Here is a 14823-nt window from a genome sequence, read left to right as displayed (position 1 = left end):
TTTTTTCAGCTAAAACCTTGCAGAATTGAAACAATACTGGCTCTAAAAGACCTAAGGATTTAGCATAAGGCAACTTCAGATGTTTGACTGCCAATAGTTGTTCAAGATCAGCTGAAGGAAGATGCCCCCATTTTCCACCATTTCATGGATGAGAAATTAAGGGTGTTCTCATTCCAAGGATTGCTAACTTGCTGTATTCCGTATGAACATCCTCTGCAGCTGCTTCCCCTGTGTTGATCTTGGAAGCAACGCACGTTAGTAAATGGACCAGCGTGCTTTTCTGTGGGTGCTAATATTCTCTCTCGGGATGGGTTTCTCTTGGCTCGTTCCTCTTCACGGCACACCTGCGGGGACTTTGGTTTCTGTTTTTCAGCCCTGGCTGTCTAGGGCTGTTCCCCAGCGGTTCCTGACTTTGACCAGCGAGGTCCTTACTCAGGCTTCCCCTCTTCCTGTCACATGTCTGTGATGTCACACAGCTTGCAGCAAAATGGTGCTCAGCTCTGGGAATTCCATCAACAGCCGGAGGAGCAGAACCTTGACTTACTGAGTGGCGGGAGGGAAGGAGAAGTACTTGAGACAGTAAGGGTGAGTGGTTGGCTGAATGCCCCTCTGTTTTCATCCGTGAAATATCAGAAGGCATGAGCTCATGAGCCCAAGAGGCACAGTGCCATCTCAGATAGAAGGAAAACCAGCAAGAAAGCAGTGTATTCTTTATTTACTACTCAAACGACCATTTTCCAAAGAGCAAGCCAACAGGAAGGTCATAAGCTTCTCTGGGCCTATTAAACTGTTTATTTTTTTTTCTTTTTCGAAGCCTGATTAAGCTGTCCATTCATCTCACTTCTGTTGTAAGATAATACATTTACACAGCAATGTGGCAAAGGTTGCCAGCAGCAGGTTAGGAAGCTCCTGGAGATTTGAGGGTGGAGCTTGGGAAGTGACCTCAGCAGGGTATAATGGCACAGAATCCACCCTTCAAAGCTGCTGTTTTCTTCAGGGGAACTGATTCCTGTGGTCTGCAATTCCTATAATTCCAGGATGTCTCCAGACCCCAACTGGAGACTGGCAACTGGCAGCCTTACATGGGACTCCAAATGCTTCCAATTATGTACTCATCTGAAGCACTTCTTCAGCCTCCCCCTTCAAGCACACCGGGGAGGGGCTGTGGCTCAGCGGAGGAGCAAATGCTTGGCATGCAGAAGGTCCCAGGTTCAGTCCCTGGCATCTCCAGTTGAAAGGATCAGGTCGGAAGTGATGTGGAAGATCTCTGACTTGAGACCCAGGCGAACCGCTGCCAGTCTGAGTAGACAACGCTGGCTTTGATGGACCAAGGGTCTGATTCAGTAGAAAGCAGCTTCATGTGTTCATGCCATCTGAACTGTTTTCAAAGCTGCCTCACTGGGCCAGAGGCTATGACTGTAGCAAGAAAGGATCTTTTCTGTGAGATCCTCGTTCTAATGGAAGGAATTAAACATCAAAACTTTTCTTTCCTTTGCTGCCTGAACTCTGGCAGCAGGCAGACAGGGCTTAATCTTATGCCCTTTTTTCTCTCTGCTTTTAAAAAAAACCCTGAAGAAGAGCTTTGTATAACACAAAAGCTTGCATGCCCCATTGTGGATAGTGGCTGACTCTTAAAAATACGGTTGACAGCTCCAGGTTGAAAAATAACAGGATGGGGGTGGGTTTGGGGAGGGGGGGACCTGAGTGTGTAGAATGCCACAGGGTCCACCTTCTAAGGCTGCCATTTACTCCAGCTGAACTGATGTCTGTTGGTTGGAGATCAGGTGTAATAGTGGGAACTCTCCAGCCAACACCTGGAGGCTGGCAACCCCTATAATGTGTTTTATAACTATGCATATTCTAAGCCAATTTGGGTGCGGCAAGGAAGCAAGGTGGCTAATAGATGTTTTAAATACATAAAACCACGGCCTTTTTGTAGAAAAAGCCCAGCAGGAGCTCATTTGCATATTACGCCATACCTCCAGATGCCAAGCCAGCCAGAACTGCATTCCTGCTCCAAAGAAGCCCAGCATAAAACTATACTATCTCTTCATTCTTTGTTTTGGGATATGCCCTGTGTTAAAAGCTTCCTTCCATTGTGACACTGCCCATTGATTCCTACTCACTGCTTCCTGTCATTTAACACAGCTCACTGCTTGTCATTCCTGTCATTTAACACCTACTCACTGCTTCCTGTCATTTTTAATCCATAAAAGGATGAATCTGTAAGAGGAGCTGATCCCTTATCCCATGTCTGCTAAACTTGCTCCAAAGAGTGCTTGTTGAAGTAGCAAGCACGGAGGACTAGAAGCTTTTAGCGAGTGATGCTCGATTTCTGTGTTTCATGCTCTTTTTTGGATGAACTATGCTGAGCAGGCCTTGAAGTCTAAACTAGTGTGATGCCCTTCTGTCTCAAACAACTAGGGTTGCCAACCTCCAGGGAGTTATACAGAAAGATGGCTATACAGAAAAGTTATATTGTAACAAAAGAAAAAACTATAAAAGTAACAACTGTTGATACAAGTCTTGGCTTGCTACTCTATATTTTTAAACAAGCAATTTATTATAAATATTGACAGAAAAACACTGCACACTAGATGCCAGATTAACAACACTGGGCAAAATTACAATAGAAGGTTGATGTTACAGCAGCAGCAATGAATTACCTAGGTAACTATCCATTTCAGTTGCCTTCTTCAGGCTGCAGTATACTAGGTAAAGCCTTTAATTCAATAATAGAATGCCCATTGTTTCCTTCAAATTTATATTTAGACACTCTCCAGCTTTTACAATTGTTGTATAGACAGTTGCAGTTGGAACCTCAGAGATCAACAGTCTTCCATTAGGGGTTACCCTTTGTCAGATTCAAAATGTCTCTGTGCTGTTACTTTTATACAGTTTTTTTCCTTTTGCTACAACCTCCAGGGAGTGGCTGGAGGTTTCCACTATATCATAACAACTGAATTTCAGGTGACAGAATCAGTTCTCCCAGAGAAAATGGCTGGTTTTGGAAGGTGGGCTCTACAACTGATTATAGCCTACTGAAGCCCCTCCCCAAACCCCGCAGCCTTTCCCAACCTGGAATTGAAACCGTAAATATAACTCATCTAATTAGTTCTCAACCGCTATTAACGCCTCGTCGTAAAGAGAAAAACAGGGATCTACATTTAAATTTAATATATGCAAGTGGTGTAATTAAATATAACTAAATGAGCAGGAGCTTGTTCAGAGTGCTTTCGGTTCGGAGTAACTAGAATCAGCTTTCACATTCTAGGTGTTGAGTTTGAATCTCTCCTAATCCCATTGCAATGATGGCCTGGAAGTCACACCCTTTAATTCTAGATGCCCTAAAACTCCCCGGATTTGTTGGGATCGGGGAGCGCTTTTGCTCTTCCCAAGACGCTTGAATTTAATACTGCGTTTTCGCATATTTTTAAAGCAGGGGTTTAAACTCACCGCTCCCTACTTACAGACCAAGCTGGCCGATCTTATGTCTCTTTATTTCTTAGTAAACCCGCTGGGTTTGCATGCATAGCACATAAACGGAGGCGGTAAAGCAGCAAACTCATCTACAGTCAAAACCAGGCCTTGCGGCCTCTGTACATGCCCAGAAGCACTGCTCTTGTTAAATTGACAGTATTTCCGAGATTTTCAACGCCGGAGTTGCAACGTGAGAAGAAACACCACCCGGATCCTCTATGACGTAACCAGAAAGCTCAAAAGCCCTTGAGCGCACGCGGAGTGCCCCTCCCTCCCTTGCTTTGGTCTCGCTAGGATCCCTCCGACCAATCAGGAAGAGGGGGCAGAAACCAGCCAGTCCGATCAAAGCGGGAAGGAGGCGGCGCCTAATTTGAATTCTTTTAAGTAGAAGAAAGGATAAAACGCAATCCCTGATTGAGGTTGCTTGCGTCTAAGAGCCGTGTGGGTGAGTCCTGGGAAGTTCTCTTGGCTTTTACAGACTGTGTTATTAGGTAAACTGTTTTACATACATTCGTATCAATGTTCCCTCTAAGCTGCAGAGTCTTGTGAGTAAAAATTCTACTTTGTGAGCTACTGGCATTAAAGTTGTGAGCTACTGCATAAGTTATTGTGCTCTGGGGTCATCCTTCCTGAGCTAAGACAAAAATGTGTGAGTTGGAGGCTAAAAATCTGTGAGCTAGTTCACACTAACTCAGCTTAGAGGGAACACTGATTCGTATGTAAGGGTGAAGAAGCAGTGCTGATAAATGGCTGAAGGTTGTGCACTGGCTAGGTTTCCCACTAAACTACGTTTTAGTGCCAGCTGCATCCTTATAACATTTTTAAAGCTCTGTTAGCTAAATAGAAAGAGCCCCGTGGCGCAGAGTGTTAAAGCTGTAGTACTGCAGTCCTAAGCTCTGCTCACGACCTGAGTTCGATCCCTGGCGGAAGCTGGGTTTTCAGGTAGCCGGCTCCAGGCTGACTCAGCCTTCCATCCTTCCGAGTCGGTCAAATGAGTACCCAGCTTGCTGGGGGGAAAGTGTAGATGATTGGGGAAGGCAATGGCAAACCACCCCATAAAAAGTCTGCTGTGAAAACGTGAAAGCAATGTCACCCCAGAGTTGGAAACGACTGGTGCTTGCACAGGGGACCTTTCCTAGCTAAATAGAACTCCATGTACAGTGGCAGTCTATCTCTGAATGCCAGGTGCTGGGCAACAAACAGTGGTGCTGAGCTGCTGCATTCAGCATGTTCTTTTGTTATCATGCCAATAAAGGTTATTGTATTGTATTTTGTTGACTCCCCAGTAGCATCTGGGTAACCATTGACAGAAACAGCAGTGCTGACCTAGATGTCCCTACTGCCCTGGTTCGAGAGGGACATAGTACAGATATCCCAAGATGGAGCTTCTGTGTTTAAGGGCAGCGTACCTGATGCTAGGGACAAAGCAGGGAGTGCTCTTAACAACCTGTCTGGCTGACCACTTACAGAAACTGGATGCTGGTCAAAATGGCCCAAGTTGACTTGACTCAGCGATTCTCCTCTTATCTGTTTCTTGTAAATACATGCCTGGGACCGTTATGGTGCAATCCCCTTTTTCCTGCTCCAGTGGAGCGCGTTAATTTGAAACCAAATTGAACTCTTGGGACTGTTTTGAACATAATGATTTAGTCATGATGCAGATTTAATGATAACAGGATGGGTGGGTCTGGATTAGTGCTGGGACTCCCCCCCCCCTTTGGTGGATAACAGAATCAGCCTAAGTGGATTGGTTTTTCACATGGTGGTTTTCCTGATACTTTGTATATTTCTATGTAGTGGGTGGGTGATATATAAAGCTTACATTGCAATAATTTAACGTTTAAGATTTCCCCTTGTAGGAATGTACTCCCCCCCCCATTCCTTTCAATTTTTTAATGGAGAATTTTTGCTCTTAAAAACAGGAAATCTTAACACATGGCTGAATTGATCAGGAAAGATATGGGAAGAGAGGAGTCAGGGAGAAAGAGAAGGGAGCTCTATAGTGCAATCCTAGAGTTATTCCCATCTAAACCCAATGGGATTGCTCTTGAGGAGGGATTGCTTGCCTTTTCTTTAAGAAGAGCTACTTCTGAATAAAAATATCTTGAGCAGTCAATTACATGTTATTGTCTTTTAGGTAACTAAACTGATATTTTTCAATACTGAAACTGTCGTGTTTCAATATGATTTTTTAAAGTTAACTCCTCCTGCCAGTGAGTGGAATGGCAAAGTATACATTCTTGAATAAATGTTTGAGAAAATTTGCACACTCCGAACTTAAGCAAAGAATGTGGCATTTTTCTTAGAGACTCACAGGTTTGTTGGCACATACGCTTTAGTTGGAGGGGCTGTGGCTCTGTAGTAGAGCATCTGTTTGCCTGGCAGAAGGTCTCAAGTTCAATTCCCAGCCCTCTGTTTAAAAGTATCAGGTAGGAGGTGATGTGAAAGACCTCAGCTTGAGACCCGTCTGAGTGGACAATGCTGACTTCGATGTACCAAGAGTCTGATTCAGCATAACTCAACTTCATGTTAGAAGGCCCGAGACCATCAAACTATAATAAAAATGTCCTTTGTCTTTGCTGCCGCAGCACACAGGGCTGGTAGTGGGGCCATGGCATGGCATGGTGGAAAAGCAGCAGTTTTGTATGTAAAAGTTCCCAGATTCCGTTTCTGGTATTTCCAATGAAAAGGAACAGGATGGACATGATGAGAAAGATCTCTGGAGAACTGCAGATGGTCAGAGGAGACAAGACCGAAATCGATAGTCCCATAGTCCAATTCAGTGGAAGGCTTTGTGTGTTTGCCTACTTCTTATTTATTTAACAATAGGGTGAGGGGAAATCCATCTGTAAATTCCAGCGGATAGAATGAACCCCCCAAAATATTTAAAGGATACATGTGTCTATGGCACTTTTTGGGGAGGGACGGTGGTATTGTATAGCCTGATTTCATCAAAACTTGGAAGCTAAGAAGGGTCAATACTTGGAAGAAAGACCACCCAGGATGATCCTGCAGAGGAAGGCATTGGCATATCACCTCTGCTGGTCACTTGCCTTGAAAGCCCCTGGCTGGGGACACCCGGAAGTCAGCTGCGACTTGCTGGCACTTTACACATACGCGGCACGTTTGACAATGTTCTTGAGGCTATGCTCAAACTTCAGTGAAATCTGGCTCACTAAACAGTAGCATTAAGACTCCAGCAGTAACAGGAAAGGAATTATTGGCTGAGTTCTACAGAGCATGCCGTGTCTCCATATGGGACAACATGAGAGATCATTGACTTTAATGCAAACATCCTTTTGCAGATACTTTCTTGCACAGTTCAGGGAAACCTTGGTCAAATAAGGGACTTTTTTTGGCCATGGCTGACTAAGCAATTCTTGACAAGCTTAGACACAGGTTCATAATAGATTTATTTGCCTCATGTAGACCCCCTCTTTTCTCCCTCTGTGAGGACCCAAAGCAACTGAAATTATTCACCTCCATAGACTGAGTTCTTCACGATGAATGGTGTATGAAACTTGGCTGTGGAAATTTCACTGGTAGGGGTGGCCAACGGTAGCTCTCCAGATGTTTTTTGCCTACAACTCCCATCAGCCCCAGCCAGCATGGCCAATGGCTGGGGCTGATGGGAGTTGTAGTCAAAAAACATCTGGAGAGCTACCGTTGGCCACCCCTGACCTACTGGATAGGGCAGGTGATAACCCTGATGAAACATAACCCCGTTCTGTCCATTTCTCTCCCTCCCCCATCTGTGTGCCATGTTGTGAGGCTATTTGTATTGCATTTGTTGTGAATCTGCATTTGGAGTTCTCAGCATTTTTAAAAACATCTCTTTTAACTTTGTTTTAATGCCAACAGTCTCTTTGTATATAGTTCTAGTTTTAACTGTATACTGAGTATGCCTTAGTTTTGTTCATACAGCTATAATTTTTTGTCTGTGTGACTTGGGTTAGGATGACAGGAGTAGGAGGGAAATATTGTGATAAACGTGTGGAATAACAGCTTGAATGGGCTTATTTTCTAGGCTTTCCTTTAATTTGTTAGGAGAATTCAGAAAGCAGAAGTGATGGCGTCTGTGTTTCAAAGTATGGGGTCAACTGTTGGTTGGAGGAGCCACAAAATACTGGCTGACTTTGAGGAAAGTCCAGCACCGGACAGGTTTAGGAAGCGGTCCTCTCGCAACCTGAATGCCGTTCGGATGTCCCTGCGGAAGAGAATGCCCTTAAAGCCGGTGGAGATGAACTTTGATGAGAACCCGACATGGGAGAGCTTGGAAGCCAAGGAAAAGAGTCAAAATCTCCAAGCGCTCACAAGAACAGCCAAAAATGTCTTTGGGACAGTGTCTCAGGTACCAATGATGTGTGGAGAAAGTGGGTGTTGAATGTCGGGTTTGACGCGTGGGATGAGTTGAATAAATTTGTGCATATTCTGCACTGCTAACTTTCCTCATGATTATTTTATGTTGTTGATTTATCTGTGTGGTCTTCCTTATGCACAAAGGGTGCAATTCAGATTTTGCTAAAAGTGATTCAGAATCCCTTATCCCTTCCCCCTGCCCCTTCAGTAGGATACTAACTATTCCTGGTTTGTGGATGGAGAACTGAAACAAAGAGAGCCCAGTTCTCTCAAGAACTGTCCACAGTTGACCTGAAAGCCAAATCCTGCTCTCTAGTTCCAAGCCCAGTGCTAATTTAAGATATGGGACCAACATAGTAGGGAGAGGAAAGGCACAAAATAGGGTGATGCACCAGTGATGGAAGTAAACATGGCCCCTTTGGTTGATAGTAATTGTGAATGCAGCTTCCTCCAAGCCATGAAGTGAGTACCACTGCTGTAGCAGTCCACAATAAGTGTGCTCACGTCTGCAGAGCTGTGATAGACCTCTATCATGTCTTTGGTGGGGTATAAACACTACTTGAGCACAGGTTGTGCTAACATTGGAGGATCCTGGCCTAGTTAAACCAGGCCAAACTTAGCCCAATCTTGAAAGCATGTTCTTATGCCACAGTGTGTGTGTGTATATATAAAATGTTTTGCCACTGTGTGACACAGAGTGTTGGACTGGATGGGCCATTGGCCTGATCCAACATGGCTTATGTTCTTATGCAAGCAGGGTCAACCCTGGTTAGTACTTGAATGGGAAACCACCAAATAGGTCCAGGGTCGCTATGCAGAGGCAGGCAATGGCAAACCAGCTCTGAATGTCTCTTGTCTTGAAAACCTGACGGGGTCGTCATAAGTTGGCTGTGACCCTTTGGCAAAAAAAAAGAGGACAGGAATTGTAGCTGAGAAGCCAATAATCTTCTTGGCCTGCAGAAGGTCACAGGTTCGACCTCCAGCATCTCCAGATCAGGTAGATAGCAAATTATGTGCAAGACATCTACCCATGACCCTGGAGAGCTGCTTCCAGTCAGAGTAAACAACACCAGCTGTGATAGACCAAGGGTCTGATCAGGTATAAAGCAATTTTATGTGTTTGTGGGTGAACAGGGGCAAAGCCCTAAATAGCTAATAGACCTAATACAGTGTAGTGGCTAAGAGACAGATTTGCAATCTGCGCGGTCCCTGGTTCAAATCTCCTATCCGTCACAAAACTCATTAGATGCCTTATGAGTCATTCGCCCTCAGCCTTGGTGCAATCCCCTCTCCCGCTGCAATATGGAAATAATACAGATCTGCCTTACAGGGCTGCTGCAAGGGTTTCAGCAAGTATGTTACTGCCTATAGTATACGTTGCTATATAAAATGTTAAGTGCAATTGTCCTTCAGTATTGACTCTTTCTATATTGCAGAAAATCCACAAGAGCTGCCAGGGCTCCACACAGACTCTGGTGACTGCTTTGGCTAAAGCCTCCATGACTGGTGATGGGGGTTCCACCAGAACCCGGCGCAGCTCTCCTCACACTCCTCGGCGCAAAAGCAACAGGCTAGCTGCCATATCTACCCCGACATCCAGTACCAAGATGGTGCCCGAATCTGACCAGAGGTCTTCTTTTCAATCTGGCTCCCGTCGGCTTAGAGAAGATCCTCGCCCTCTCCGGAGATCCAGGAGGACTGCAGCCTTGAGAAGTCCATATGGTTCTCCTGTCTGCTCAGGCCTCAGGAGGCAAGTTGGGTGTATCTAGAGCTTGTTGGCCCAGAAGGGATTGAAAGAAAGGTGTTGGGGAGGAGGAAACTCTTATGTGTCCTGCAGAAACCAATGAGAAGGGGTATGGCTACCATCAGGACTTTTTTTTGTAGCAGGAACTCCTTTGCATATTAGGCCACACCCCCTTGATGTAGCCTATCCTCCAAGAGTTTACAGTAGGCCCTATACTAAGCTCTAGGAGGATTGGCTACATCAGGGGTTGTGTGGCCTAATATGCAAAGGAGTTCCTGCTACAAAAAAATGTTGTAGGGCTGATGGGAGTGGAAGCAGTTTTTTGCTCAGCAGCTCCTGGGGAGAGCCAGGTGCTTAGTGATTCAGCATCTGCTTGGCTTACAGAAGGCCCCAGGTTCAACACCTGGCATCTCCAGCTAAAAGATGGTAGGTGATGCAGATGCCAGTCAAAGGAGACAATATTGTCATTGTTGTTCCAAGGGTCTGATTCAGTATAAGGCAGCTCTACAAGCAGAAGATCTTTGCATTCAACCCCAGGCATCTCCAACCAAAAGGATCCTAGATAGCAAGGCTGGGAGTTTACTGTTGGAAGACCCTGTGTCAAGTCAGTAAAAACTTCATATCTGAGGTTCAGTGCAATTAGATCAGCCACTGAAGGGAGGTGTTCATCAGGTTGTCTGCTAATAATGTTCTTGGTTCAACTCCTGGAAGCATTCTGGTAGAAACTATGGGGTCTCTCAAGCCTGGCAACCAAAAGCAATTTGGGGTGATTGGGCAGGCCAGTGTGGTGGGGATTAGTCTGGACAGACTTGGGTTCACATCCCCCCCACTCAGACCTTGTGCCAGTCATGTTCTCAGCCTGGCCTATCTCACAGTATTGTGAGGAATGAATGTAGGAGGAGGCAGGATCCTAGACTAGATGGACCATTGATCTGATCCAGAATGGCTGCTCTGAGGTTCATCCCACCCTGCTTCCTTGCCTTTCTCTTCCAGGCAGTTTGATTGTGACTTAGAAATGATCTCCACTGGCATTCGCCAGCTGAAGCGTCTTTCCCATGCCTTCAATGATATCATCGCCCAAGAAGAAAGGTGAGTTGGGCTGAAATCTAGGAGGAAGGCAAGCAGGGTTTCCTTTCCCCAGATGTTCCTCTGCTGTCGACTGGCTGTTACCAAATTATTTTAGTTTCTTGATTGATTAGAAGCATTCATAGACAGCTTTTCCCTCAAGGCAGTCAGAACAAATGCCTCAGGGCTGGCCTGGGGTGCGTCTCCCTGAAGAGTGTGTGAATTATGGCTCTGACTTCTACCAGCCTTTCCTTCATTCTGTTGAGATGGAAACAGCTGTTGACTGTGCTTCAGTGAAACCTACTGAGAACATCAGTGGTTTTTTAAGCACCAACATTTCCGTCACTTTTGGATCACAGACTCTTCCTGTTAAGTGTGTTTGCGGAGAGTTAGACCATTCGCAGTTCTGTCGTATGTTGCACAGCATTTTTATTCTGATTTAAATATTTCCAAATTAGTTGATGACTAAATATAGCGATCCGTTTAGGCAGTTAACTTCTCGTGAGTGTTACATGTTACAAATCCTTATTCCTTCCATCTACTAGTGATATGACAATCTCTCTCATTTGTAACTGAAGATAAAACCATCCAGGTAAAATGTTCTGTTTACTTGCTTGAGCACTCTAACACACACATGTTGCCTGCTTGGAGAAAAGCAGCTGTTCCTTAACAGGAGACATAACTAAGGAATCTAAATTCAGTCCCATAGCCACTTAGTTTACTGTGGTGTTCACAACCCTAAATAATACTTGTGGATTTGATGGTCTCCCTTAGATTCGGCTGAACTGTAACCTTGAAATAAGCTAGTGGCTCTCAAATATTTGCTTTGAGACCATTTGCTATAGAATCATTGTGTACTGCAAATAATTCTGGGGCATGTTTTCAGGCCAGGCCTGGCCCTCCATTGCGGTGAGAAGACCAGAAGTGGGTTGGGCGGCCTCTTTTTCACTGGAACATGGCCGTCTTACTAAGGAACTTTGATAGGGTTCCTAGTATGTCATTTGAAAGTCACTAATCTCAGGAAACAGCTGCTTTTCCAACTGATGCCCCAACTCTTATCTACTAACTTCACTACTCACCAGTTACTGGACTAACTTGGATTGTAAAGCATGACAGGAATGGTAATTCAGTGCCTTGTCTAATAATGGTGTTTTTCCCTACACCAGAATGCACCTGAAATGAAGAGGGAATTCTACACTTAACATTTAAACTTGGCAACTAGAGATGTGATGCCTTCAACTTCAGCAGTTTGAATGTTTATGAACACGTCTTGACATTGTAGTGGGTTAGGGCCTTGCATGAAGCAACCTCCGGTTGCACTGTTATCATTTGTTCACCTTTGAGTTTTTAATAATGAAGAAGTTGTGGTTGATCTATCTCAATTTCAGCTTTGTCCACTCAGAGGTAAAAACCTAAATCCCCAAAGTTACAGCATGGATACAGGACAACATCCTCCCTCCCCTACCATCTCTGTTTGCTTATCCAAATTTATACTGATGCTCAGCATTGGTGTTTACCGCCCCCCCCCCAAAAAACCCACACATTTTATTTACTGGGGGGGCGGGGTCAACATTATGGTTTAAAGCATTTGAAGGTGCTCTATAAATAGATTGCAGGGCCTTTTTTTGTAGCAGGAACTCCTTTGCAAATTAGGCTACATCCTCCTGATGTAGCCAATCCTCCAAGAGCTTACTCTAGGCCCTGTAAGAAAAGCCCTGTAGGGTGTAGCCTACTATGCAAAGGAGTTCCTGCTACACAAAAAAGCCCTGAATATTTGACATTCTATTAGGTGTACTTACTAGCTATTCTGGACATTTTCCCAGTTCTTAGATCCGATGTCACTTTGAAAGCCATTTTCCAGCTCTGAAGTAGGCTGCTGGGTAGGCAGACTGGTAACTTCCCTTTGTGCAGTCCTTCCCTTACTTCTGTGAATGATCCTTTCTGCATTGTTCTCCCTGTCCGTAGAGATCAAGCGATTGCCAACTATTGCCGCATCATGACGCAGAATGTACAGGCTGCGCATTTGCAGTCGCAGAGTCGCTCCCGTTTGGCGTTCAGGAAGAGAGCGTTGAGACTGCAGCGAGTGCTCAGCAGATGGGCCGAAATCCGCTGGAAAAACTACTAACCTGTGAAGATGTGAAGGATGGACTTGTGTGTGTTTGTGAAGGCTCTTTTGTATCTGTGTTTAACTGACTCTACTCTGCATAAGCTTATGTCGAGAAAAGCTAATTTTTTTTATTTTAACTGAAAAGCTAACTTTTAAATTTTTACCTTTGTACATCAATTGTTTGTTATGCCATAATTCTGTATAAATGCTTTTTATAATACATTTATTAAAATATGAAACAAGAAAAAAAGGAGGAATTTAACTGCCACACCAAGAACTCAGATGCTTCTCTAAAGGCCAAATTGCTCTGCAGAGAAACTAGCAAAAAAGTAGTCATGCGTATATGAGTGGATGAGAGACCCAGCATGGGGGAAGTGAAATCCCCCTCCTTGTTTCCTTGATCTGAAATGCTTCCTCACCCAGCAACTTGAAGCTCCAGCAGAGAACAGAGAAAAGAAACTAACAGTGACTTGAACTTTCCAGTGCTTAATTCAGCCATTTCACCTTCCCCAGTCCCACAACACCTGTCTGTATTTGGGGTCTGCTACGACTGCTCTATGCTGTTAAATTACATGCTGACTCTCCACTTATGGGTCCCCAATATTACAAAAAAATTGGGTCTATCCTACAAGATGATTTTTTCTTTTTATTCCTTTCCCACCACCACCCATTTTTCTTTCTAGTATCCTGCCATTTGTCCTAAAATCTGCCTCTGGGGACCTCACAAGCTGAATGTACTGTGGGCTGGAGTTCCATAGCAACAAGCAGAATGAATGCCTTCTTTCCCCTTCCTCTGCTGCTGCAAGTGGAAGAGCGATCCCTGCTGGTTGCCCCAGTGCCCCGTCCTCCGGCAGGTTTTGAATATGAGTCTCTAACAAGCCTTAGAAAAAGAGCTTCAGGGCAAGCAAGCGTTCTCCTTGAAAGGGCATCTGCTGTGAGAGCCCTCTCAGCCTCACCCACCTCACAGGGTGTCTGTTTGGGTTGGGGTGGGGAGAAGATATAGGAGATTGTAAGCCGCTCTAAGTCTCTGATTCAGAGAGAAGGGTGGGGTATAAATGCAGTCATCATCAAGTAGGTGTGGTTCGGAAAGATCCGCTCCATTAACTTGTTCCACAGAATCTTCCACTAGATCAGGGATCCCCCATATGGTGCCCGTGGGCATCATGGCACCTTTCCTGGTCCTACCCAGTGTTTTTAGGACATGATGGGGCTAGGCAGGGTGCTGCCCAGCAGGGCTTCTGATTAGCCACTGACAATCTCATTGGCTTATGCAGAATAAAATAACATTGGGTGGTAGCTGCCATTACAGTCATTTTTTTTCTCTTTAAAAATTACGGTACTTTTCTTGTCCTCTGCCCTTGGGCTTTTTCTCTCATGGTGGTCATTTTGTGGATGTGCCAGCACACTGTGTAAGAATTACAAAGGAGCCTTCATATATTCCAAATAAACTTTCATAAAGGTTGGGGCCCTTTGCACTAGCTCAGGGGTGGCCATACTGTGGCTTGGGAGCTACATGTGGCTTTTTCACGCCTGTGTGGCTTTTGAAGCTGCACTGCCCCATTGGCTGGCTTGGAGAAGGCATTTAAAGTTCAAGATGCTTTCTTTCCATCCCTCCCCGCATCTATTTGCCTTCCTTCCTGCCTTCCTTATCTTGCAACTCTCAAATATCTGACATTCATGTCCTGTGGCTCTCAAACATCTGATGTTTAATCTATGTGGCTCTTATACGTTGAGCAAGTTTGGCCACCCTCACACTACAGTCTTAAATATCCAGGAATTATACATTAGTCTCTCTAATGCGTATGTGAGTGCCAACAAGTCGCAGCTAACTTAAAACGACCCCAGCAAGGGGCTTTCAAGGCAAGTGAGAAGTAAAGGTGCTTGTCCATTGCCTTCCTCTGTATAGCCGCCTTTGGTGGTCTCCCATCCAAGCAACTTTTTTCATCCTTTTTATTTAAACAGAAAAGCTACTGGGTTTGTGTGTTACAGTTATCTTCTGCTACAGCAAAGCACAGATTCGTACAAAAATATATCTGAAAATATGCTTTCCTTAAGTCTCCTCAAATTA

General features: G+C 44.7%; 1 protein-coding gene across 7 annotated transcripts; it reads left to right on the top strand.

Moving 5' to 3' along the window:
- Window positions 1-3743: 3743 nt before the first annotated feature.
- On the top strand, window positions 3744-13005 carry PIMREG (PICALM interacting mitotic regulator). 7 transcript variants are annotated; one of them, XM_060258962.1, is made up of 6 exons: window positions 3853-3925; window positions 7528-7831; window positions 9276-9593; window positions 10581-10672; window positions 11194-11240; window positions 12614-12810. In XM_060258962.1, exons 2-5 carry the CDS (start codon window positions 7550-7552, stop codon window positions 11222-11224), a joined length of 723 nt encoding a protein of 240 aa, XP_060114945.1. In that variant the 5' UTR covers window positions 3853-3925; window positions 7528-7549; the 3' UTR covers window positions 11225-11240; window positions 12614-12810. The 7 variants fall into 7 exon arrangements, with proteins under 7 accessions (XP_060114942.1, XP_060114940.1, XP_060114939.1 ...); XM_060258959.1 differs by lacking the exon at window positions 11194-11240 and having other exon boundaries at window positions 3744-3925; window positions 7508-7831; window positions 12614-13005; XM_060258957.1 differs by lacking the exon at window positions 11194-11240 and having other exon boundaries at window positions 3748-3971; window positions 7508-7831; window positions 12614-13005.
- Window positions 13006-14823: the final 1818 nt, after the last annotated feature.

The sequence above is a fragment of the Heteronotia binoei genome, chromosome 18 (genome assembly GCF_032191835.1).
Source record: "Heteronotia binoei isolate CCM8104 ecotype False Entrance Well chromosome 18, APGP_CSIRO_Hbin_v1, whole genome shotgun sequence".
Lineage (NCBI taxonomy): Eukaryota > Metazoa > Chordata > Lepidosauria > Squamata > Gekkonidae > Heteronotia > Heteronotia binoei.
The sequence above is the reverse complement of the archived record's forward strand: the minus strand, read 5'-3'. Positions and strand labels throughout refer to the sequence as shown.

Coding starts and splice junctions, on each gene's coding strand:
- PIMREG (XM_060258956.1), top strand. CDS start 7,550: ATGGCGTCTGTGTTTCAAAGTATGGGGTCAACTGTTGGTTGGAGGAGC. Junction 9,599..10,576: donor GGCCTCAGGAGGCAAGTTGG/GTGTATCTAGAG, acceptor TTTCTCTTCCAG/GCAGTTTGATTGTGACTTAG. Junction 10,673..12,613: donor ATCATCGCCCAAGAAGAAAG/GTGAGTTGGGCT, acceptor CCCTGTCCGTAG/AGATCAAGCGATTGCCAACT.